The sequence below is a fragment of the Aspergillus pseudodeflectus genome (genome assembly GCF_044049435.1).
Source record: "Aspergillus pseudodeflectus strain CBS 756.74 chromosome Unknown BJX68scaffold_10, whole genome shotgun sequence".
NCBI classification, from domain to species: domain Eukaryota; kingdom Fungi; phylum Ascomycota; class Eurotiomycetes; order Eurotiales; family Aspergillaceae; genus Aspergillus; species Aspergillus pseudodeflectus.
Window position 1 is genome coordinate 4,881 of NW_027263786.1, and position 25,648 is coordinate 30,528.

The 25,648-nt window shown below is 45.4% G+C and overlaps 7 protein-coding genes across 7 annotated transcripts; 4 read left to right on the forward strand and 3 right to left on the reverse strand.

The window, feature by feature from the left end:
• Positions 1–4,650: 4,650 nt before the first annotated feature.
• On the forward strand, positions 4,651–7,980 carry BJX68DRAFT_19637 (rRNA-processing protein UTP21). The gene is made up of 5 exons (XM_071037487.1): positions 4,651–4,820; positions 4,875–6,317; positions 6,373–6,618; positions 6,680–7,318; positions 7,371–7,980. The coding sequence occupies exons 1-5, from the start codon at positions 4,692–4,694 to the stop codon at positions 7,941–7,943; spliced, it is 3,030 nt and encodes a 1,009-aa protein (XP_070901673.1). The 5' UTR covers positions 4,651–4,691; the 3' UTR covers positions 7,944–7,980.
• Positions 7,736–10,250, reverse strand: BJX68DRAFT_19644 (XPG domain containing-domain-containing protein). The gene has a single exon (XM_071037488.1). The coding sequence runs from the start codon at positions 9,919–9,921 to the stop codon at positions 8,017–8,019; it is 1,905 nt and encodes a 634-aa protein (XP_070901674.1). The 5' UTR covers positions 9,922–10,250; the 3' UTR covers positions 7,736–8,016.
• On the reverse strand, positions 10,041–11,485 carry BJX68DRAFT_231205 (uncharacterized protein). Its single transcript, XM_071039316.1, has 4 exons — positions 10,994–11,485; positions 10,736–10,942; positions 10,534–10,686; positions 10,041–10,479 (listed from the first exon to the last, which is right to left on the reverse strand). Exons 1-4 carry the CDS (start codon positions 11,369–11,371, stop codon positions 10,264–10,266), a joined length of 954 nt encoding a protein of 317 aa, XP_070901675.1. The 5' UTR covers positions 11,372–11,485; the 3' UTR covers positions 10,041–10,263.
• Positions 11,486–11,586: 101 nt separating this feature from the next.
• BJX68DRAFT_19675 (putative AP-3 complex subunit delta) lies at positions 11,587–15,033 on the forward strand. Its single transcript, XM_071037490.1, has 6 exons — positions 11,587–11,642; positions 11,703–11,953; positions 12,016–12,212; positions 12,263–12,646; positions 12,701–12,929; positions 12,988–15,033. The coding sequence occupies exons 2-6, from the start codon at positions 11,950–11,952 to the stop codon at positions 14,883–14,885; spliced, it is 2,712 nt and encodes a 903-aa protein (XP_070901676.1). The 5' UTR covers positions 11,587–11,642; positions 11,703–11,949; the 3' UTR covers positions 14,886–15,033.
• Positions 15,034–16,671: 1,638 nt separating this feature from the next.
• On the forward strand, positions 16,672–19,569 carry BJX68DRAFT_231238 (uncharacterized protein; the record flags this gene model as incomplete). Its single annotated transcript, XM_071039317.1, has 5 exons — positions 16,672–16,765; positions 16,909–17,229; positions 17,282–18,728; positions 18,777–19,044; positions 19,099–19,569. Coding segments are annotated over exons 2-5 (1,829 nt in total), but the record flags the coding sequence as incomplete, so codon positions are not given.
• A 154-nt stretch (positions 19,570–19,723) lies between these two features.
• Positions 19,724–23,877, reverse strand: BJX68DRAFT_19722 (SacI domain and endonuclease/exonuclease/phosphatase family protein). The gene is made up of 7 exons (XM_071037497.1): positions 23,315–23,877; positions 23,073–23,256; positions 21,416–23,021; positions 21,067–21,366; positions 20,903–21,012; positions 20,515–20,849; positions 19,724–20,422 (listed from the first exon to the last, which is right to left on the reverse strand). The coding sequence occupies exons 1-7, from the start codon at positions 23,643–23,645 to the stop codon at positions 19,896–19,898; spliced, it is 3,393 nt and encodes a 1,130-aa protein (XP_070901678.1). The 5' UTR covers positions 23,646–23,877; the 3' UTR covers positions 19,724–19,895.
• A 430-nt stretch (positions 23,878–24,307) lies between these two features.
• On the forward strand, positions 24,308–25,647 carry pxr1 (telomerase inhibitor/ribosome biogenesis protein PXR1). Its single transcript, XM_071039318.1, has 3 exons — positions 24,308–24,490; positions 24,543–25,374; positions 25,430–25,647. The coding sequence occupies exons 1-3, from the start codon at positions 24,468–24,470 to the stop codon at positions 25,448–25,450; spliced, it is 876 nt and encodes a 291-aa protein (XP_070901679.1). The 5' UTR covers positions 24,308–24,467; the 3' UTR covers positions 25,451–25,647.
• The last annotated feature ends 1 nt before the right edge of the window (position 25,648 follows it).

Below are 25,648 nucleotides of genomic sequence, written 5' to 3' on the forward strand. Positions count from 1 at the left end.
TACTTTAGGTATAGGCACCACACTAGTTATATCTAGGCGCTATTAGGGGTGGAAGTCTCCTAGGATAAGTAACTACTAGAGGTTATATTTATACTTAATATTATAAATATAGGGTAATCCTAGTAAGATTACTATATAGTTAGTAATTAAGTAAGTCCCTAGGATAGGCTTCTTTTAATAGCTAGTATTCTTAGGTAGATAGGCTTTAAAGATACCTAGGACCTTCTTAAGCACGTAATATAATATCTTACCTTTTATATTAGTAAGGAGGGGGATATTAACTATTTTAGGAAGCTATAAAGTATCCTTAATAGTATCCTACTTAATCTCTACGTGTATATAGGTTAGTATATATTTAATTAACCTTATAATATAAAGAAGGTCTCCCTATAAGGTCTCTAGCTCGCGCTTAAGCTAATAGTAAGCTCCTTCTAAGTAAGAGGTTATAAGCTAGCTAAAATAAATAAAATAATATATATATATATATAAGACCCTCACGAATATACATAGATACTTATAACCCATTATCCTTAGTTAGCCCACGGGCTGACTAAGCCCGCAGGGAACTTCCTCTACTCATAAGGGGCCAGTTCCAACCTCTAGTATTAATCTACTATAAGATCCTTATTCTTGGAATTAATCTATTATAATAAACTATCTACTCTTATTACTACCTTTCATACTACTCACAAACCTCTAAAAGGCCAAGGACCTTTATAATATATATATATAGGAAGTATTCTATAGCTTTAGAAAATACCTACTCTATCTCTATATAGTTAATTAGTAATATAAAAACTAGCTACTTATAGATATCCTTAAAGTAGTACTATTTATAGTAGAATAAAGCTTCTATATAAACCTAGATAACCTAGTACTACTCACCTAATATTATCTTCTAAGTATTATTAATTTTATTATTATATTCTAGATTATTAGGGGTTAGGGTAAGGTATTATATAATTACCTTCTTCACGCGTGTGAGGATGCGTTTATTAATATACTAGATATATAAGAGTCATGATAAGGTAGGGAAGTAGAGGGTAATTAAGTAGATTAAAGCTTTCTCCTTATTAGTTATAGTAGCTAATAGGGCTTTAAAACTAAGTTCTATATAAAGCGCTTTTAAATAGGAGAGAATAAAGGAATATAAAGCTTCTTTTTATTATATATAAAGCTAAAGGTAGTATAGAAGGAGTTATTTATTATAATAACCCTAATAATATATAGAAGTAGCATCTTAAACCTATTTATCTTATATATATAGTCAAGCTTAAGCACGTGAGGATTCTACTTTAGAAAGGACATACTAGTCTTATAGGTCATAAAAATTATACTTACCTAGCCCTTAGTATCCATGTTATATTAAATAATCTAGTCTCCTTCCTCTAGAATATAAGCAAGTAGTACCTAGGTTAGTATATATCCTTATAGGAACTCCTTTTAATTTTTAAGTAGTAGTTATAGATATCCTAAACTATTAATAGATAATTAGAGTTATTAGATCATAGAGTAGTAAGAATATAAGATAGGATAGCTACTTACTTAATACAGCGCTTAATCTTATTAATATAGTAAGCTAGGTAGTTATAATAGTAAGTAGGATAACATAAGATACCTATAGAGGAAGAAATAGAGCTATTAGTAGAGTTTCTAGTAATAAATAAGTAATTTAAACCTAATAAAGATCCATGATTATATTAGCTATTAGAAAGGTAGATTATTTACTATCTAAAGGTTCAACGAAGGTTAAAATGACTTTAAATTAATAGCTAATATATTAAGAATAGCCCTAGTACTCTACCCCTTCTTTATCTACTATAGATTGTACTATAGAATTAGGGATTCAACCCTAGTCATATTCTAGGTACACGTAAGTAGTGTAGGTGCCCTTTTTATTCTTTTAGGACCGCCTGTTAATCATAGTAAAGCTATAATTACTTATAAATACTTATATAAAGTCGCGAGTAGCTTCCTAGCTTAGATACTAACTATTAGTTAGTAGAGGGGGGATATTATTAAGTTCCATAGGGATCTTAATAGCTTTAGAGTTAGAAATCTCTAATTTATATAGGCTTATTAGAGTTAAAAGTAGAGCTATTATTAGCATGGAAATTATTAATAGCTAGGATATTATTAGAAGAAATATCTATATTAATAATAATCCTAGTAGTAGTAGTAGTAAGGTTAGTATTATATTATAATATAATAAGATACGTAATTATTTTAGTGGGGGAACTATAAAGAAAATTTAAAGTAGTAAGAGTTCTCACTAGCTACTAAACTACTTTAGGAATAGTCCCAACTGGTTCCCACAGCTATGCCGAAAAGGGTTTAGGGGCGGTCATTTTGACCAAATGGGCAGTCATTTTAGTAGGTCCCTAAATTAATAATAATTTATATATATATAATAATATAGTACTACTTATTCTTTATAAATAATTATAAAAGTAGAGATCTCTTTAAAGACAAAGTATAAGATAATAACTTTATATAAATATACTTATAAAAAAAAAGTACTATAGTAGTTTATTCTTAAAGAATTATAATATATTCTATATATTATATTTTCTTAACTTAATATTATAATTCTTTAGTAGGCTTATAAGGTCTTTAATTTTATTTTAATTATTCGTATAGGAGATTTATTAACTAGATATCTTAAAAATTACTTCTAAATTAATAGATATAAAAATAGATATTTATAAAGGCTTTAAGTCTTTATTAATTAAGAAGATTATCTCTTTTTAAAAGATATAAATTATATTCTAGATTCTAGAGGGGCCTAGTGTAATTACTATTATAAAATATCTTATTATAAGAGTTCTAGCTATATTATAACTCTACTTATATATTTATTATTATTACTCCTAATAGACGACTTATAATAGTAAGTATTAAAATTATAAAGGTCCTTAGCCTTTCTAAGGTTTATAAGTTGTATAAAAGGTAGCAATAAAGATAAATAACTTATTATAATAGCTTAATCTTAAGAATAAGAATCTAATAGTAAATTAATACTAAAGATTAGAATAAACCTCTTATAAGTAAAGGAAGTTCTCTATAGGCTTAGTTAACCTATAGGCTAACCAAGGACTATAGGTTGCAAGTGTCTAAGTATATTCGTGAGGGCCTTACACTAAATTAAGAGCTACATACTATTATAAAGTTATCTGAGATATAGTATTACTACCTTAAAAAAGTACTAATAATAATTTATATATAAAGTAATTAATTATACGAACCTAATGTACTTTTATTTAAAAAATGATAAAGCTTAATATTAGATAAGTGTACTAGGTCTCTCAGAGCTATTAGTTATATATAACTCTAAGATATCTTAATCTAGTAGATAAGTATTACTATTATACCAATAGAATTATAAAATAGTCTAAGTAAGATATTAAGATATTACATACTCTAAAAAAAGGCTTATAAGTATTTAAAATAGTTAGTAATATTAATAATAATTTATTAAAGATTTTAATAATCTAGATAAAAGATCTAGAGCTTTTAACTTAGAAATAATAGTCTATAAAATACCTACTATAGAAATTATAATAGACCTAATATTATAGCCCCTTTAACATATAATCCTTTATAAGTAATAGAGATCTCAGATGCCTTTATTACTTAATATTATAATAGTAATAAAGGAAAAAAAGTAATAAAATTAGTAATATTAATCCTATAATAGTAATTAAGTAGTAGACTGGTATATATATAATAAAATATTATATTATAAAGATATAGTCTATATACTTACTTATATTATATTAAGATAAGAGATTCTATATATATGTTATAATCCTTAGGCTAGTTATTTTAGTTAAAATAAAATATTTAATTTTATTAATTAGAAGTTTTGTTAGCCCTAAATAAAACTAATATAAAAGAATATATTAAAAACTATTTAATCTATTAAAAAATAAAGATATTTTATTAGCTACTTAACAAAAGCACTAGTAGTACCTTTCCTAGTTCCTAAAGATACTTAGTAGGACCTAGTATATAATAATTTATTACCTATACTTATAACCTATAGGTTAGCCTACTACTAGAGAGGAGGCCTTATAAGGGCTAAACTCTAAATATTATCCTCTCTAGGGATTAAATCTATAACCTTTATATATATAATACTAACTAGATTAGGTAACTATATCCTATAATTTAATTATAAAGGTTCTATACCAGGTCACATGTCCTTCTAAAGTCTTACTAAAAGACTAATATAAATCATGAGATACCTCATGATTCCCCTGGAACCCATTAAGTAGCGCACTAGGACCTTGTAAGCCTGAGATCAACCACTACCACGTGGGATCTTCCAAGGCCTTACACACACGACCTCGCCTTTAACGCTAGTGCCTCAGGCCGCCATGTCAACATCAAGCATTTCCCCTTGATATTAATCTACTATTCTATCCTTATTCTTAGAATTAGACTATTATAACAAGGTCTTTTATCCTATTACTACCTTCCACACTACTTGCAAGCCTCCCAAAGGCCAAGGGCCTTTATACCTTAGTCACTAGCGCGGCAACACTTTTGGTGGTAAGCAGGCTTATCTCACGCTGCCAAAGATGCCCCACTTTCTTGGTATCAGATTAGTCATCGTATAAATTATTTGCGCAAACTTCCAGGCAAGCACGGATCAAAGCTATCAACTCACAACGCCTGGAAAAGAAGAGATGCCGTTGCTCCATAATGCTGGCGATGTTTTCTCGCTACCACTCGCAAAGCGGCAGAAGACCATACTCGACGATGCCAGTCAACGGGAATCAAGGGGTGCTGGGTCAAGGATTTTCTCTCCCTTCCGCGTAAGTGCCTGCTAACAGAAATTGTCCGCCCTCCTTTCTGACCATTGTTGCTAGACAATGGGATTGGTCTCCCCTACGTCTGTCCCATTTACATGCGCTCGACTAGGCAAAGCCACTTTTCAAGTAACGACATCCGTTGGGCGCTGTTTACACACGTACGACGTACGGCAAGGGCTGAAACTGGTTTTCATCAGCCGCCCACAGACGCCGGAAGACATCACTGCGAGCTTTTCATGGCAGGATAAAACATTCGCAGCCTGGGGTGCACCCGGTGCAGGATCACATGGCGGTATCTGGGTATTCAAGCGCGGCAAAAAGCTTGCGCATCTCTCGCAGGGCGTTGGGTCTCCCGAACCAATTGAACGGCTTCTTGTGTTCGGCTCATGGATCGTGGGCTGTTGCGCAAATTCCATCAAGATTTGGAAAAATGGATCCTACGAATATTACACGACACTCACCTCTGCGGGTAGCGCGGTCACCCAAGTCTGCAACATGCCAACCCACCTCAATAAGATCTTCGTTGGCAAGTCCGACGGAATCGTGGAAATTTGGAACGTAAAGACAGGCAGACTTGTTCACACCATTCTTCCGGCATACCCCAATGCCGGCGCTGTGATTGTGCTTCAGCCGAGTCCTGTTCTGTCAGTCATCGCAGTTGCCTACAAAAATGGGACAGTCTCCATTCAAAACGTCGAGACCAGCCAGTCGATCTTTTCATTCACACAAAAGCAAGCTATAACGTCCATAGCTTTCCGGAGTGATGGCCTCGGTGGTGGGGAAGACGGTCGACAGCCGGGCGCGATGGCGACTGCAAGTGTGGATAGTGGTGACATTACACTTTGGGACTTGAATCGCGGTGGCCGGACTGTGGGTGTACTCCGTGGAGCTCACAGAGTTCATCGAGATGATTCTGGATCCGGAATCAACCACATAGAATTCCTCGATGCGCAACCAGTGATCGTATCTAGTGGAAAAGACAACTCGCTTCGCACCTGGATATTTGATGAGACCCCGTTTTCCCCAATCCCCAGACCCCTGCACGCTAGACGAGGTCATGCGGATACCATAACTACTGTTTCGTTTTTGCCCTCGGCCTCTGACGGATCTGAATCTACAGCTAAATGGTTACTCAGTGCAAGCAAGGACTGCAGTCTCTGGGGATTTAGTCTGCGAAAGGATAGCCAAAGTACCGAGATATCCCAATCCTCGGGCAAAAAGAAAGGTGATGCGATGGGGAGCAATCCTTCAGCGAATCTCAAAACACCGGAAGTGACATGTATCGCATGCTCTCTAAACAGGGACGGTGGAATGGGAAGCACGACCTCCGGGCCAATATGGTCGAATCCCAGAGCAACTGACACGAGCACATCGAACAAGACGGGGTGGGAGAGTATAGTGACTGGACATCGTGGAGATAAATATGCTCGGACCTGGTTTTGGGGGAAGAAGAAGGCTGGGCGCTGGGTTTTTGAGACGGGCGATGGCACGGACGTCAAGGTAAGGCTTGCCTCAGAAACTCGCCCCGAAATATCTAACATGGAGCATTTACTAGAGTGTCGCTATTTCACAATGTGGGACTTTTGCCTTAGTTGGGTCGGCGGGGGGTACTATTGGCGTCTTCAACATGCAGTCTGGTCAACATCGACTAAGCCTGCCTTTGCAAAACACAAAGATCAAACCGGGCCGTGGTAGCGAAGCTTTACAAAGAGGTCATAAACATACAAAAGCGGTCACTGGTCTGGCACTTGATGCATTGAATCGGACCGCCGTTAGTTGTGGATTGGATGGTAAAGTCAAGGTGCGATATTGAATGCTTGTGCGATGATATTGGGATTCCAGGCTAATATGATGTGCTGTAGTTTTGGGATTTCCGGACTGGTCTGCTTTCCACAGAGCTTGACTGGCATCCAATGACAGCAATTACAGCACTCCGACACCACAACACTAGCGATCTTGTCGCTTTTAGCTGCGATGATCTTTCGATACGGGTCGTTGATATGGAAACAAAGAAGGTTGTTCGCGAACTATGGGGATGCGCAGGGCAGATCAATGACTTTACTTTTTCCAACGACGGTAGGTGGGTGATTGCTGCTTCAATGGACTCTGTGATTCGAGTCTGGGACTTGCCAACTGGTCATCTCATCGACCTGTTTCGTGTCTCCAGCACATGCACTTCACTTGCAATGTCTCCAACGGGGGATTTTCTCGCCACAGCTCATGCAGATGGCGTGGGCATAGGCCTCTGGTCGAACAAGAGCCTGTTCATTCCGGTGTCGACACGGAACCTGAATATAGAAAATATTCTGGACTCGACTCTCCCAAGCTCTTCTGGCGAGGGGGGTGTTGGAGTTCTCGATGCTGCGTTCACGCAGGACGATGAACACAGCGATAGTGAGGGCCCTATCTTGCCAACCAAGCAGCTCAGCCAAGGTATGTTGACGCTCAGTCTTGTTCCTAAGAACAAGTGGCAGACTCTGGTCCACATGGAACTCATCAAGGTACGAATCACCCTCAAATTGGCAGCTTATCCCGATTCTAACTTTAATATAGGAGCGAAACATGCCAAAGGAGCCACCGAAAGCGCCGGAGAAGGCCCCGTTCTTCCTCCCTACGCCTTCGTCCAACGACGAACATATAAAATCAACGCTCGAAGATAAAACACCTACCGAGTTATCCCGTGTTGGTAAGGTACAGTTTTCCGCGAGTCACATCGCAGGCTCTCGGTTCACAACACTGTTGAACGCAGGTTGCCTGTCTGGAGATTTTGACTCATTCTTTGATGAGGTAAAGCTTATGAACCCATCAAGATTGGAGCTTGAGATTAGGTCTTTGGACCCGAAAGTCCAAGGGGTCCAATCTGAAATGTCAGCGTTTGTTCTGGCGTTATCGAGTCGCCTCGCATCGGGAAGGGATTTTGAGCTTGTCAATGCTTGGATGGCAGTATTTTTACGAATTCACTCCGACGTTGTTTCCGAGTGCTCGGCGTCAAGTCTGGATGCAGACGGCAAGTTGCGAAACTCCCTTTACAGTTGGAGTCGCGTACAGCAGCGGGAGGTACAGCGTCTTGCGAGCCTTGTAGGTTATTGCCGAGGTGTTGTTGGGTTCCTAAGGTCTCCACGCTAGAAATATACAAGGACAATTGTTGCGTTAACTTGCATGCCATGCTCATCGTCGTCTCTGCTGTAGGCTACCTGTTTCATTGCTCATCGAGAATTTCATACATGTTGATTGATAGATTGCGTGGACGGACATTCGCCTTTTGGGTAATAGATCGCTGTGACCCTTGTATAGTCGAGACATGTCGGCTCTCTAACGGATGATGCCGGCTTCTTACCATACTTCCTAGAATGGTAGACAATTCGATGCGTGCACCATGGTCTGCGCATTCACCTCGATGTGAGGACTCTATCATAAGGTGTAGCGGTGGAAGCTGTTCAAGTGTGGCCATCAACTTCAGGGACACATCATCATCAGAGCTGGATAGTTCAAGAAGTTGCTTCAAAACCCGCAAAGAATACAGGATAGCCTGGATCTGCGCAGTGAGATGAATGTCCGCCCACTCAAGCTGCTCACCCATATAGCCAAGTTCAAGAAACTCTTCCAATTTCTGGACATCACGTTGGGTGAGTTTGATATCTAGACCGTACGACTCTAGCAATGCGAATATCTTCCAGAATTCCCGCGGGCTACTACCCGCTCGTTCAAAGCCGGCCCGCAGAGAGTCCACGCGAGCGCAGAGTGACTCCATTTCGGCCGAAACGGAATTGTGGTCCTGAAGTGGTATCCTATCGTCCGTGATCCGCTGGCCGCGCCGGACAAATTCAGTTGTATACCAGTACCTTTCACTGGTGGGCCGGGAAAGGTTCAGGATGGAGTACCCAATACTCCTATATGAGCGGCCCTTGGCCCATGCGCATCGCTTCGTATGGTCCTCCAAGAGGACCGGAAGATAAACTTGCGGGTTATCTCGATCTGCATATTCTCCTCGCATCACATATTGCCAATATAACTCTGAAATCCTGGTATCGAGGACTTTGAAGAGCTGTGGTTGCAAACGGCAAGGATCATTTGTATAGTCTGCAGCGAATTTGTCGTACGTTTCCCCTTCATGGCCGTATTTCGTCCTTTGCAGAAGCTCTACCAATCCAGTATCTGGTTGGTTCTTCAATTCGTATGCTAATGGTAGTAGGTCGGTTATTCCCAGCCGACGCGCAACTCGAGAGGGGTACAGTACGGCGGCCCTTATTTCATATTCCAATGGTTCGATCGAGTCCCACTTGCTTAGTTCGACCGAGTCTAGAAAGATGACAGAACCGGACTCTCCGAGGTTGTGCAGAATAAGATCCGAGTCATTTGTAAGTACGCTGCTGCCCGTAAGGTTTGCTGTATGGGCACAGTAAGTGTCAGCTTCTCCAGGGACCATGGTCGTTATATCTGCCCAGAGAAAGACATCGCTATTGGGCGACAATAACGGCAGGGCTTCACCAAGAGCAGTTGCAATATTTTGGCCACTCCAGCGGCATTTTAGGTCCTCAAATACCGTGGGGACGATAAATGGATTGATAGGAACATTACTACATCTAGAAGGCAAGGGTCGGCTGCATAAAACGGTTTCCGGGCCTATGCTCCGAGGGGAGCTGAAAGATGTGCGTTCGTGAAATCCGTAGTTGGTTGCTGCGCAAAAGATCTCTAGCTTCCGCCTCTGGCCCTCAAGTCGACTGAGGCGGGTCTCGCGCTTACTTGCCGGCAAAGCGCCATCGAAATAAATGGCTTGACTAAGATCTGTCAGCTCAATTGATCTTAGGTCTGTGATTGCCTTGTGCGCGTACATTTCAACACCGAGGATTTTCAGATGCAGCAAATATACCATAACCCCACGACTTACTTCATCACAGGTCGGCAATGCATACAGAGTGCAGGGATTGGAGACTGAAAACCAGGACAATAACCTTGAGTAGATATTGTAGACGAGACTGGGTCCGTCGATTACAACGGAGTGTACGCATTGCAAGCCATCCTCATCATCAGAAACTCGGACTTTCCGAAGTACTATAGTCTCGGAAAAAGGAAGCAGGTGATGTCTCAGCCGTGGAATACCCATTTCGTTGTCGACCCAGGGCTAGGTAACCAAGCTTCTTCTTGCTTATCGTCAACAAAAAAAAAAATGTGACGATCAGGGAGTCCACCAATTGGACTTATATAGAATGAGTGACTGCGAGAGCCAGAATTTTTTTTTAATTTTTTTTTTGGATGAGATTTGTCGGACTTGATCCCGTTGGTCAGTCAGTCAGCCTAAGCTAGGGCGTCGGGTCGGCAGTTATCCGATCGACTGTCTCCGTCGCCCCGAGAGATGATCTAGGTACGATTCTCCTAAACCTGAGAGTACAAAGTTACCTAGGTAAGACCACGTTTGATTCAAGAAATTAACCTAAAGTGACCACAATCAAATACCCTCGAGCTCGTTAAGAAGCTTCTTTACAGCTGACAGCTCATTTTCATCGTACTCGCGAAGATGTGGCTCTTTGGAGTTATTCGTTGAAAGGGTCTGCTCGAGCCTTCTCCTTGCCAGGGCATGCAGATTGCCAAGAGTATCTTTCCCCACAGGGCTCCCCAAGTATGTCAGTTCCAAAGTCCCATTTACAAGAGAAAATGAGGTCGCCTAATTTGTCATATCAGCCAAACTCTCTTCAATCTGAGTGATCAAAGCATATACCAAGGCCAGGCCATAGAAGCCCCTTAAGTAGTCGTCGCAGAGCTCAACACTCCTACAGAAATGGCGGATGGATAGTTGTAATTGCTTGCGCATAGCATCACCTTCTAGTGAACGGGCGTAAGTGTATAGAATCTCGCCTAAGCGAGCATGAACCTGTACCGGATGTCAATAATTTCCCAAAGAGGAGCGAGGGTGCGCGCACGTTCCAAGCATGTGGTACAATCAACAATGCTTCCTCGAGGCTGAAGATTGCTTGTGGGCACATCCCCTGTGATTGATATAATTCTGCGAGCTCGCACCAGGCTTCCACATCTGTAGGTGTCGCGTCAAGGAGCTGTACTAAACTAGATATGGCATCCGAAGTTTTCGATAATGACCGAAGAAGGGCAATGCGGCGCTTAATGATCGGCTACGACAGGCCGGTCAGCTATCGGTCTCCAGTGAAGATATGCGGACGAACCAGGTTGACAGGGTCTTGCGAAAGTATGTCTTCATATCTTTTCAAAGACAGCTCTAGGCCAGCTTGATTTTCCGCAGTCGCCTCGTCGTATAGGCCGCGCAACGCCATAACCCTCTCATTGGATGAGCCAAAGCGTTGTGTCAAGCGCTCGAGACATAGCAAAGCAGACTCGTCGTCGGTGGACTGAATGCATGAGAAGAACAGCTTCTCTAGAGCATCGAAATCATCAGAACCTCCCTGGGATGACGAATGCAGCCGAGCAAGTAATCCGCCAGAGGATTGTTGACCTAATATGACTGGCGCTTGCTGCGAGCGATGAAAAGAGGTCTTGAAATTGGACCTGTGGCTGACACCAGGTTGGCCAATACTGGCAGCCATTGCAAGACCGATAATGTAATTGATGATATGCGACGCTAATCTGAGAGATTATTGGGTAGGTCGACAACAGTACTGGTGATCTTGAAGCAAGCTTCAAATGCGTAACTATTTGAGTTACGGCCCGCGGCACAGTACATAGTTCCCGTGACTTTTGTTTCGTGACTAGCCTGACGTAATCTACCGGGCTGCTTTGACTGCTCCGCAAAACCTCCGAACCCATTGTCCAGAGCAATGAGACCTCGAACCAGCAAATTGCTCCAATATTCTAAGAGTAAGTGCTGAAAGTATCTGTAACCCCAAGCCTGCTTTCTGATGGTGAAACATTATCTAGGCCTCCAATGACCTTTCCCTCAATCATCTGCCGCAAAAGAGGGGTATCGCTCGGCAACTGGGCGATCTGGGACCGATAATGTTCGTTATATACCTGCCAGGACCATTTCGGACAGTGTTTGACCCTAAATAGGTTCGAAAAGTCGTTGTATGACCTTATAAAAGGTCTAAGAAATCACAAAGGTGCTGAGGAGGACTATATCCAAGGCAGTCTTCGAGAATGCAGGACTGAAATCCGATCCCCGGACATGGGTGCGTTAAGATTCTAGACATTCAGACTATTCGGGATATAGCTCTGAACTAATATAATCTAGACAAAAAGGCGACGGCTCTTTTGAAACTGATCTATCTTGAAATGTTCGGCTATGATATGTCCTGGGCATCGTTTCATGTCCTGGAAGTCATGTCGTCGTCCAAATTCCTTCAAAAAAGAGCTGGGTACCTTGCCGCCTTGCAAAGCTTCAGGCCCGAAACAGAGGTTCTCATGCTTGCGACAAACCTACTCAAAAAGGTCGACCAACCCAGAACGATTGGCTGCTATTGTGCTGATACTGTGTATAGGATCTCGTTTGTCCCAATCTACAACTCATTTCTCTTCCTCTGATAACGCTTCCAAACATTATAACGCCTTCTCTGGCCATGTCATTACTTCCGGATGTTTTATCTAGAATCTCCCACTCCAATCCGTCCATTCGGAAAAAGGCTGTGGTCTGCTTATACAGGCTTGCGTTGGTCTACCCCGATGCTTTAAGATTGGCATGGCCCAAGTTGAAAGACCGCTTGATGGATGACGAAGAGGACAGTAGTGTTACTACGGCTGTGCTCAATGTCGTATGCGAGCTTGGGTGGCGGAGGCCCCATGATTTTCTCCCGCTTGCACCGAGGTTCTTTGAGCTCTTAGTGGAAGGTGGTAATAATTGGATGGCGATAAAAATCATAAAGCTTGTGTGTTCAAAATTACTGTTATACTGAAATAGCGGACCTGCTGACCCGTTCTAGTTCGCAACCTTGACCCCCCTGGAGCCACGATTAGTTCGCAAGCTTATCCGACCACTTATTAACATAATCCAGACCACCACCGCCATGTCCCTGCTCTACGAATGCATCAATGGCATAATCCAAGGCGGAATTCTGGATGGAGAAGGGTCGCTTGAGGAAACACATGAGATCGCCGATATCTGTGTTGGGAAGCTACGAGGCATGGTGGTGACAGATTTTGATCCCAACCGTGAGTGTTTGCTCCTCCTTTAACAAGTACAACGCTGATAGGCGACCCAAAAAAATAGTCAAGTACGTGGCGTTGCTCGCATTCAGTAGGATCGCGGTGTTCTATCCCCATCTGGTTTTGATGCACCAGGACGCCATAATGAATTGCCTAGAGGATGCGGATATCTCAATCCGCCTCCAGGCACTTGAGCTTGCGGCGCGGATGGTTACAGAAGACAACTTACAGCTCGTCGTGGATAGGCTCATTGGCCAACTTGAGACACTTGATCACACCAAGGTAGATGTCGAATATGCCATGGAGTCGGGCGAGTATGTGGGACCAAAACAAGCCCGAAATGACAAAGCGTCAATCTCGGTCTCCGAGGAGTATCGCGTCGAGGTTTTGCATCGAATTTTAGATATCTGTTCTTACGACAACTATTCTAGGCTGGATGATTTTGAATGGTATGTCGGCACCTTGATACGACTGGTGAAGCATCTTCCTACGGGTCCCGAAAAGCACACTGCGTACCAGAATGACGGAATGGAGAACGCGGCAAGCAGGATTGGTCTCGAACTGCGAAATATTGCTGTTCGTGTCAGAAATGTTCGAATGGAAGCGACAAGGGCCGCCGAATACTTATTGTTAATCGACAACAGGCACTCGCTATTTGCCCACGCAGACAGCGGTATACTAGGTCCGTTAGCCTGGGCTGTTGGGGAATACGCCGAATATCTGTCTTCTCCAGGCCAAACGCTTCAGTCGTTGATTGATGTGTCCAACACGTCCTCTACCCCAAGGACCCTTTCTCTTTTCATTCAGGCTGCACCGAAAATCTTAACCCGCATCATTCGTGACAACGGCGAAGCTTGGAGCGCGGCGCAGAAAAGTGAAATCTCGCTGTACTTGGCACGAACCGTGGAATTCCTCGAGCATTTGGCTGCCCACCCTGACCTGGACGTGCAGGAAAGGGCAATCGAGTTCTTGGAGATTATGCGGCTGGCCGCAGATGTAGTGCGGACAGGGACACAGGAGGCCCAAATACCCTACTTACTGTCTTCGGTCATTCCGAGCCTATTTTTTGGGCTGGAACTCAACCCAGTAGCACCGAATGCCCAGAAGAAAGTCCCCATACCTGATCAACTGTCTCTGGACATTCCGCTCAACAGCAACGTTCGCGTCTTGTTCGAGTACAGCCAAGAAGGCTCAATCGCTCCGCCCAACGAGTTTTACTACGCCCAGGAATCTCACTCGCCGAGCAAGCATCAGAGCGAAGTTGGCACAAGTGGGATAACCTCGAGTCTTTTATATCAAACACACGACGCCGCGGCCGACACTGCAGGAGCGTCACTGGCGCAGAAAGTGGAATGGAGACAACGCAATAGAGAAGATCCATTTTACATCGGCACGGATGGGCAGGACAATGCGGCTGCCATCCATAGCGGTGGGAATCTAGACCTCGACTCGATACCTATCGTTGATTTGAAAATAAGCAGTCTGGAGAGTAATAATACGCCTTTCACGCTACCCCACAACAGTGATGGCAAGCAGCCTAAGAAATATGAAGTTATTCCCGACGAGGTGATTGGGCTCGAGGAAACATTGAGTGTTACCGAGGAGCCTGTTAGGGCCAAAAGGACCCTCCTGCAGGTTGATTCAAGTGGCCTCAGAGATTTTACATTGGTTGGTGAAAATCAGACCCTCACTGGGTCTGATAAGGTTGAGTCTAAAAGGGTTGAAGACGACATGGAGATGGCCACAGCAATGAAGGAAGTTGAGAGGATACGTTTGGAGATGCAAAGAGCGTCCGAGCGTGTACACCTCGAGGGAACCCCATCCGATGGAACATTGGTCAAGAGAAAGAAAAAGACTAAGAAGAGTGGCCATAAGACTCGAGGAGCTGATTCTGGAAGGCTAGAAGAACAGCAGTCATCTTCAGGCCAGAAAAAGTCTAGGAAAAAAAGACAAGGCACTTGAAGGATTATTTCGAAGAGGCTCGAACTAATTAGTTTTTCTTGGAACATGAATATACACCTTCCCTCCCGTTCAACGGGCGCACTCTTTCCAGTACACATGCCTTGATGCTTCCATCGACCCGACCAGCCAACCTGACTGGTCTTGCTTTAGGCGTAGCAGATAATGGGCGAACATCTTGTGATAGGATATCGTATCATTATAGCCGTTGGTGATGATCGTAGTGGTGGTGCTGGAACAGCTTGGTTTATCGAAGGAAAAGTGGATTGTGAGAAGCTCGAAGGTAAAACGGACCGCTCTATGACAGCAATCGGTTGAAGACGGAGACTATCGCAGACCAAAGTTCGGGGACAACTCTCAATAGCTCAAAGATGAGCCCGCCGCAGACCACGAAGGCGAGAAGAGCTATTGAAAAAGTTTTAGTCGCGCATGTCGCCTCAACTGCTCGACATTGATGTGGACATACCGACCCAGCCCGTTGACAAGGTGGGCTTTGAGCTGTTGTTCTTGCTTGTGGTGGCTTTCGACTTTCCACGCTTCGCAGCTTCGTGCTTTGCGTATTTCTCATTTGCCCTCCTCTGCTGTGGTGTTTGAGCCTAAGCATGAGGGTGAGCAAGCATCCACTGTTACCCGGAGCAGGGCAGGATAAATACCATTATTGTGTGATTTTCAGGAAATATGTAGTTGGGATGAGATAGCGACTAATGCGTTGACGGTTATATATGCGCTCAGATTCTCTGTTCGGCCCGCGTGTTGTGAGGACGTTGGAAATTGGTGGTTGTTGTAATTGGGTTGGAGAGGCCACGTTGTAGCCAAGGGGTAAATGGCTATTTACCACCACTCGAAATGAGGCCGAAGCACAGGCTTCGCTGTGTGTTCAATTCGGAGCTCATTGTAGCAGGTTTTCCGTTGCTCTCAACTGTTCCTACAGACTGCCTTTGCTTTAGCTAACTGTTGTTAAAGGATAATCAACTATTCGCAAGATGACGTATCTCTACTTGAAATATACTACCACCACTACTAGTAGCAGAATCACACATGTACGCAGGCAGCATGTGCTATGCAAGGCTTTCATGCCTTTTACGGTGTGTTGTTATAAGCCTAAGCGACTCTATTAGCTATGAAGCTCTTGGGTTGAAGGGAAAAGCTTCCTCAAGTCTCTGTATAGGAGTGGTGTACATAGATATGTAGCTCTAAGGGAGCTTGTGGTATCTTATCACAGGTGCCCAAAGCTTTCAGTTTGATGCTTATTATTGGATGATGAGCTCACCGCTCACTGTGACGGAGGGGAGATAATCCGCGCACATACACCCACGTGACTGTCCTTTCTTCAACCCTTGAAAATGAGTGGGAAAACCAAGTGAATAATAGACCTTTATACTAGTAATGATGGGAATCTCCTGGAAATTACAGCGCATGGCTAAATCAACTGGCTGCCTTTGAAATAAGTTGCGTTGCAGCCTCAATTTTTTGTTGTTTCCAGTCAAATGATAACTCAGATACCGTTATACCTGATAGTTTCTATTGGGCTATTCTTAATCGCCGCCAGTCGTCATAAATAATGGTTCCAAGCAAGCATACTCTCCTAAGTGTCTGAAAAGTGCCTTACGACGGCCCAGGTATAATCAGATCGAATGACAACAAATAGAATATAAAGAATGCAGCGCATTTCAACCGTAGAATTCCCGAGAAATGTCTCTGGGGCGTCATGAGCGGTGATTGGGCATTGGGCAGCAGATTTAGGTAGTACTTTAGGTACTCTTCTGCATTCTCGACCCTGCCTCCCTTCGGCTGCACAACAATCACAGCGCAAAAAAGGTGGTGGCCAGCGCAGCCTAGCCTGACGATTCCATCACCGTCGCCGATAGGGCTTCCTCCTACTGGTAAGCCCATGCCCAAACCCTGTTCCTAGGCCCAATAGTGAATCATCAGGCCGTCAACTCCCCTCCTTACGTACCCCCCTCCCCCTCATATATTTTTTTTTCGGTGATCCCAGACTTCCTCGTGATTGAATTCTTCTCGTTAGCAAGTTTGTATCTGCTATTACCATCGTTCCGGTGCGCTCGTCGTTTCGCATTAAGGTTTACCGTAAATCTTTGTCCGACTTCGTGGAGGTTTCGACCAAGCACGTTTCCGACTATGAGTCCAGGTTCGAAGACAGAAAAACTTCTGATAACCTAAAAGCCTATATTCGCCTTCACTATATATCACACTTTTGACGCGGTTTATACCTAGAGCAACCAGAACCTCGAATCCTGGAACCGTTCAACATTCGACCAACAACACCGGGTAAAAAACAAAGCAGAGCACAGTCAGCCACCAGGGATACCTAGGTAATATCAATGACGTGCGTCACGATGTACCTCATCAGCATCCGCTTGATACTCACGACTCGGCAGGTTCAACATCACGATTGATCCGAACTCGGACGACTCCTCTTACTCCGACGAGGAGGACTCCTCTGGAGTGCAAGTCTCGCCGCCTTCTGGATCGGAAGGCCATGGGCATTATGAGCTATATGATGAATGGACAAATCTACCTTATCCTGATGAACTGAAGCCGTCTGACTCAGCCTCTCGAAACCGAATATCGTATCGCGCCCGGACTCGCAACCCCGTCCATCCCCCATCCACGTCTACAAGCCGCCGTCGCTCAAGCCGCCACCACTCGGGAAGGCGTCAAATCGAGTCCTCTCGCCGCTCTCGCCGCAATCCCTCACCCGAATCACCCGAGAGTATGGATTCAGCAGACGAGTTTGGGGACGTCTATCGTCATAGGTCTCAAGAGCGGTATTGGCCGTCAGTCGCCCACAATCCGGGCTACGCCCACAGCCCTTCACCAGGACCCTCATATGTTTATCCGCATGGTGCTGCTGCTCATGCCCCGTTTGCTCCTCCCGCTGGCCAACATACCCCATCAGACCAATTGGTCAGAGTAGGTCCTCACAGTCAGGTCGGCCCGCCGAACCCTTACGGCCACCCACTTTACGGGTACAATCAACAATTGCAACAACAACAACAACCCCACCCTCAGTACTACCAAGATCATCTTGGACATCCGGTTCCTGGGGGTGCCCATAGGCCTGACGGACACAACCACCCGCCACAGCATCATCCCTTTCCCGCCCCCGGGCCTTCTCATGCTGCCTTGCCATTTGGTGGGCCCCAAATGAACCCGCACGAACTTGTCCCTTACGGCTCGCAGCCATACTATCCGTTTCGGGAGCCGTACGGAATGGTTCCAGCGGGGATGATGTCGCCTTATTTCGCCCCTTATCCACGCCCACCGTCTCCTCCAAGCCAAGTTGAATCAGCTGGAGCACCGGCCTCACCAGATCCTGCTCCGGCACCTGCGCCCGCGCCCGCGCCCGCGCCCCCACCTGCAGATCCCGCCAAGGATGAAGCAATTGCAAGACTTGAAAAGCTGATCTTGGAGGAAAGAACCGAACGTGAGGCTCGTGAGGCTCGCGAAGCTGCCCGTGAAGCTGCGCTACAAGCAGAGGCTGCTGCTGCTGCCGCCAAAAAAGAGCGCGCTGCCCATGAGAAGAAAATCGTCGAGGAAGCTGCCGCCAAAGCCAAGGAGGAGGCGGAGAAAAAGGCTGCTGATGAAGCTGCCGCAGCGAAGAAGGAGGCGGAAGAAGCCGCGGCGAAAGCTGCCGAAGAGGCAGCAAAGGCTGCTGAAGCCGCCGCAGCGGAAGCTACCGAGAAAGCCAAGGCAGATGTCGAGGAAAAGATCGCAGCAGCTGTAGCGGCCACCAAGCCTCCAGACAAAAAGAAGCCTATCAAATTCAAGGACGCTCTTGGTAGAAAGTTCAGTTTTCCTTTTGATTTATGCTGTACCTGGAAGGTGAGTCTTTGACAACTAGCAGGTGATGATCCTTCTGACTTTTACTAGGGAATGGAGGAGCTTATTAAGCAAGCCTTTCTTCATATCGAGGTCATCGGACCGCATGTTGCCGAAGGACACTATGACCTGATTGGCCCTAATGGGGATATCATACTTCCTCAAGTCTGGGAGACTGTCCTTGAGCCCGATTGGAACATTACGATGCACATGTGGCCGATTCCAGAAAAGCCAAAGGATGAAGCTGCTGCGGCTGCGGCTCCCGAAGCACCTGCTGGCGACGCGGGAGCGCCTCCTGCCGAGCCGCCAAAGAAGCAAAGTGGGTTTCATGCACTCAGTCCAAAATATATCATGGTGCTAATATTACTCATAGACCCTAAAAAACCGCGGAAGAAGGGTGATCCTAGCCCGTTTGCCATGTGGGTTGTGGGAGGCCCAAACAGATTCGGAAACAAGGCTTTAAAAGCGGGAAAAAAGCCTAAAGCAGCCCAGCATGCCGCACTGGCCCGTGTTGTTTAACGGGATGTGGGAGCTCGTACTCCGGTCTGATCCTTGTTGTCCCAGATATCTTGTCTTGATAGGCAAATCGGATCTCTCGGCCTGGAACCGTTGTTCGTAGGGGCGCCATCGCGATTCGCGACTTTTATAGTCTTCGAATGTCACTTCGGAAAGCTCCTCGGCGATTGGTAGCGGACACCGGATTTTGGGCTTACCCTGTGCAGCTCTGCTTTAGTGGGACATGGCTTTTCCTCTCGTATACACGGGATTGGTTTCTCATGTCTCGGGGAGGTTGGTTTTTTTTTCATATTCTGCACCTTTGTGAGCATCAAAAAAAAAAAAAAAACTTTTACTGGAGTTGGAGAGATGTTCTGGGGGTTTCAGATTATGTATCCGACATGTGTCATGACTTGCTGATATACCCATAGAGCTTTGGAAGCGACTTTCTGTTTGGAACTGCATCGATGTATATATATCATGTTCTTTAATTTTATCTATATAATACAAATTGTGTCTTAGCCAGATGACACCAAGCCTCTTCAGTTTCTTCGACTTATCTCGTGGGCATCAGCTCGCTCATGATTACCACGTTCACCAAGTCGTTGCGAGTTTTGTTTTGGTCGTATAAAGGTCTATCGGGTGAGCCAGTCTGGTTGGTCGAGAGGTAGGCTATTATTGAGGAACAAGGGGCTTCCAGCTAATTTCCTCACCGAAACTATCATCGAGCAGGCCTTGAGCAACCGGTCTCATCGGCTGCTTCACCTCATCGTCGTTGAAAGGCAAAGCAAATCCGCGTCGGTCACTGTTTCGCCGCTTTGGTGAAGACGAATGTTCACCCAATACAGAAGAGACTCTCGGGCTCGTTGATAACGAGCCAGGAGAGCCTCTATAAGAGGATATGTCTGGCGTATTTGGATATGTGCGCCTCGCTGAGGGACCCTTGTTCAGACCGAGTGAGCTGGGCTTTGGAGGAACCGGGGGAGCGGGTTTATGCCCGCCAACTTGTTCCGTTTGTGACGCATGGAGTACCAGGCTTTTGAGGGATGGTTTCCCAGAGATGACTGTAGCAGTTTCTTTTTGAATCGCGGCAATGGAGACCCAGCTGGGGCTCTCTCTAGCGGAGAAGGGATTTGATGTACGGTGGACATCCAGCGTGTAATCCTTGGTGGGAGGGCGTATAGATGATTTCACGGGGGCACCTAATCAAATGGTCAGCGAAACGAAAAGCGAAACGATGCGTGGACAGTGTAGGATAAGCTGCAGTATCCCGCATGATCTCAGACAAACGTACCATTATCGAGCCACCATTTACGCTGGTCCGAACTGGGAGGGGGAAGCCCCGTGGCGATTGGTTCAATGGAGATGAGATCCCCGCTTCCATTATTTATACGCACTGGCTGTGTCGATGCCTCGAGAACATGGGCAGCACCCCTTTGTTGAGCATAAAGGTCCTGTCGGAGCGTTTCTTTTTGAATTTCGTCGACAACGCTAATCGTACACTTAAAGCTAGCCCACACTGGGCGGTGGTCTGAAAGCCGCAGGTTTGCAACATTGTAATTGAGCTGTCGAAGGTCTGGTCCTTTCCACAAGATCCTGTCGCACCATGCAGGGATACGCGCTTTTTCTCTTCACAATCATTAGTATTAGTATAGCTCATATGAAAAGATGTAGCAACATACGATGTGTCATAGGTGTCCTTGCCAACGTCATATTTGTACGTCGGTGGAAACACCACGACGCCCTCATTATAAAACTGAAATGCCCTGCCTGCGAGCATTTGAAGGTTGAGCTAGACGGGATATCATTAGGTGTGTAATAGTAGACGGGATGAGAACTGACTGACCTGGTCATTGGCATAAAGCTTTTGATACTTTACTTGTTGCACAAGATCTCTAACAGTCTGGTTGGGAAGGCCGATTCGATAATTGAAATCTCCCATCCATATGATAGCATCATGATCTTCAATGGACCGGTTCCTCTGAAAGCGGAGTCCTCGATAAATTGTCTCATAGTCATTATTCCGTTCATCGTAATTTGCAAACCCGGCAGCCAAATGAGCTGTCACGAAGCATATCCTGGTGTTTGAATATTCGAAACGAATAGCACATCCTCCTTTATTACCGGCAATTCCAGAAAGTCCAGTCTTGCAAATTATTAGCGAGAGCGATATGATAGTTTTGATTGGTGCTCACCTTTTTCACACTACCCTCCACATTCTTGATGTCTTTGAGGGCATCTTCACGCACGTAGATCATTAATGCAGCCCCAACAAGTTGGCCAGACCGCAAAAGGACATATTTTGGAACTGCTCGCGAAGCCGAACGTTTATTCAAACAGTCTAGCACAGCCATCTCCCATGACTTGCGGGTTGTAGGATCTGTGGACATGATTTGTTGAGGGCTTAATGCAACAATCTCTTGAAAACCGACAGCGAAGATGGTTGGTTCGGCGTGTTGCTCACTAGCCTCTGGGAACAGCCAAGGGTCGAGGTCAACGTCAGATCCCTGAATACGGCCGTTTACATTGAATGTCCCAGTCCAGATATTGGTCGTCTTCTTGGAGGTATATTCCGATGCCCTTTGCATCAATTCACTCGAGACCAGGTCATTGATTGGATCATACAGGTGTACCGGCGCTTGATCTGGCAGGCGACCTAATAAGAGATCTATTGTCCTCTGGCGAGCCTTGTCGGAGAAATTGTTGATGTACAGCCTGGCCGCAGTTTTGCGTGCGTCAGCCAACGCGCCAGCCAAGGACATCTTGCCATGCCGTGTATACGAGCTTCTTAGAGCACCAGTACCGGCATAGATCTTGGATAGAGCGTCGCCATTATCGGCCCAGAGAGTAGAATGGCGTAGATGGATGTCTGAGCCCGGCGCCCCATTATTCTGCTGCAGCAAAAACGATTCAAGCGCCATTGAGCTTATGATGGTCTGGACCAGATTGGTACGGTCAAGACAATCCAGGCAATTGGTACGAAAGACACCCTCCTGCTGTAGAATAACAGATGTGCCACGCCTAGAAGGCGCACTTTCAGATAAAAAGTATGCAAAGCCATTGAGTGAGTGCAACAGCTCATGTTTAATTTCACCTCCAGCCCCATACCCCAAGGGACCCCGAGCTTCGGCGTGAAAATCAAACTCTGTCGCCCTTAGCAAAGCATGGTCTGAGTCTGCTTTCTGATTCAAGAGATTCCTTTGTATGTGTTGACGGAACCTCGTAGATATCTCTACTTCACCTGGTCTGAGTTCACTTAGAAGGTTGACCACATGAACGGCGCCATATTCTAGCTCGAGCGACTCGATATGCTTATCGAAGGCATGTTGTGTAGCCTCAATCGAGCGCGTTACATCGATCTTTTGTTGTCCGGGTAGGAATCCAGTGGCTTGCTCCCAGAATATTGGGACAGAGCCACGGACCTGGACATAGGAAAAGGCGATGCCGGGTGGTACCCAGAGGATGGTTTCAGTCTCTACGTAATTCGCCACATTGCCATCATCATCTATGCCACGAGCATTGAATCGCGTGCCTGCGCGTCGAGAAGACAGACGGGAGATCAATGTCAACATGGAAGGCATGTTTGTCCGCACCGAAGATATAATGCTGACGGAGGCAGGAATAGTCAAAGTTCCACAGAAGCCTCGTATAACACACGTCAGAATCTGAGAAGAATCAAGAAGCTGCTTGTCGTGCGGCGATAGGTGGGACCGAAAGACAAGAAGAGGTTCAATCATATATGCGTTCCATAGCACATCCCTATCAAGAGACGTAATGTCAAAGGCCGTAGATTTGTCGGAACTATCGAATCATTAGTTGTTATTATCAACGTTTGCCCTTGAGGTAACTCACCGATCCTGTAGGCGATCCGTCAGGTTGAAATCAAGGCTGTAGTAAAAGCTGCCATCGTTCAAGAGCTTTTTGAGCGCTAGAAAAGGATGGTCTGTTAGCCCTGGCCGACCTTCGAGACCAGAGTCTTCGCTTGCATCCCCATCATAGTAGAGGCTGGATTCATATTCCGAGCGGTTTAGGCAATCTTCTTAGGTTAGATACGGCACGAGATTTCTTAGAAGAAAAAAAAGAGGAGGTCTTACAGAATTCTACGTCTTCAATTCTCAAGACGGTTTCTCCAGGCCTGACACTGGCGGCTTGGACGGACCGTGTGACCACACAAAGAAAGACGTCGTGGTCTAAAGTGACCAAACCAAGGGTGCCGTAGCCAAATCCCAAGGCGCGATAGCCTGTCAGATCTATAGAAGATAGGCCAGCGAATTCAACCAGACATCGTTGTGTATCATTACTGGCGGGTAAAGCACCGGTCCTGGACTCGCCTAAGGTATGTCTGAAGATCATTGCATCTTCGGAAGTGGCCAATATTAGACTGCGGACAGGGTGGTCCCGGCTCAAGACCCGTATACTAGGCATTATTGTTCAGTTGTTCGGATTCGCAGATTGCAGCATCAACCATAGCAAGTGTAGACCGTTTAGTTAATCAGTAACTAGTGGTTGGCACGCCTTGAGTAGTTGTGTGTAGGCAAAACAAATACGTGACGAGCGAGTTATAAAAGTGCAATACGGATAAAGGTGCCGATAGAATAATGCAATGAGTGATTGTTGGGAAACGTATGCTTTGTTGATTATCACCGGTGGCTGTTCGGGATTAGAACGAGGACGCCGCTCGACATCCATGAATGAAGGCAAGTAGGGCAAAAGGGTGGTCGTTTCAGCCCCGCTTGTTTGATCCGTCGTAGAGTCATGTGAAGACATCAACTATCTGCATCGATATTCGAGCTGGACGGGAAAAGAGCCGCAAGTCTCGCATGCGACACAGTATCACAGAAGGCTGATGGAACCCAATTTGTCCTGCTCTGCTGAATGCGGGTACCAGTTTAGAAAACGCTAGCTAGTAGTACTAGGTAGCGAGGTGCTTCGGCCAGCTTGAGTTCCTTGGCTTCATACTTGCGAATAATAGTAAAATAGCAGGCTAAGGCGCTTTTATCGTGTACTTTTGGGAAGATCCAGCGCCGTGATAATCACGTGAGTGGTTATCTTCCCTCAGAAGGCGGTCACCCATATCTACTCTATTTTTTTTTTCTCTGCCTAGAAACATTATTTTGAAGAAGCGGTTCAAGGTTTTCGAGGGTGTCTCATCGTTTCTCTCTTTTTGCTCTCTCTGACTTTCGTTTTATCCGATCGCTCACTGGCGCCCAGCCTTGTACCTTTGTTACTGCGTGATTTTCTCTGGAGATGGGTTTGGCAGCGCCCCGCAAGTGAGTGATTTCTTGCTCATCCTTGATTGAATGCTGACGAGGGCTCTTTTAGGAGGACGAAGATTTCCCATGATCCGAACAATACAAATTGGTCGCGGTCGACAACGGGCTTTGGACACAAGATTCTCAGTTCACAGGGATGGACACCTGGAACATATCTTGGAGCCCGCGATGCTGCGCATGCTGATATGTTCACCGCCGCCAGCGCGTCACATATCAGAGTCATAATGAAAGACGATACCCTCGGCCTCGGTGCACGATCTAAGCGTGACGCTCTTGACGAACCCACTGGACTTGACGCTTTCAAGGGCCTGCTCGGAAGATTGAATGGGAAATCCGACGCCGAACTGCAAGTTGATCAACGAAAGCGGGATGATGTAAAACTTGCCCGATATGCTGCCAACAAGTGGCAAACGGTTCGGTTTATAAGCGCAGGTCTTTTGACCCAAGAGAAGGACGAAGAGTCCCAAAAGCCTCCAGCGGATACGAGGAGCTCATCCCCTCGCACGTCGAAAGAGGACGAAGATCGCAAACAGTCTGCAACCGAGGAGACAGGAACAAGCAACGAAACCGAAGGTTCCGAATCGCGTAAGCGAGGAGACAAGAAGAGCAAAAAGGAGAAGAAGGATAAAAGGGAGAAGAAAGACAAGAAGGAAAAGAGGGAGAAGAGAGATAAAAAGAGAAAGCGCGCGGAGCGGCAAGAAGGCGCCGAGAGCTCGCAAGAGTCGTCATCTACCGAACTCGATATAGGTGCTAATAAGACTGAGCTGGCATTGAAAGTACACACCGCGAGGGAATGCCGGCCGCTCGGGAGACATATGATTCGAGGTCGACACATTGCCCAGAAAAGGAAAGCGTTGATGGATGAAAAGTCTTTGAACGAGGTAAATCCATTCCCTAGGCGCTTTATTTCCGAGCGACTATGACTGACCAAGCCAGATTTTCATGATAAAATCGTAACCTTGGTTTCTGGCACGCTGATGTATACCCTGCCGATTTTGATGCGATTCAGACCGTGTCCATACTAGTACATGTAGATTAGCGAGGCGTTATACTGCATAAATGGGATGATTGATCTAGTAACTGTATGTACTGTACATGCACTTTATGCTGGCAATCAGCTGAGAGTGGGCCTTGCTAGCCGTTGTGCTTCGGAAT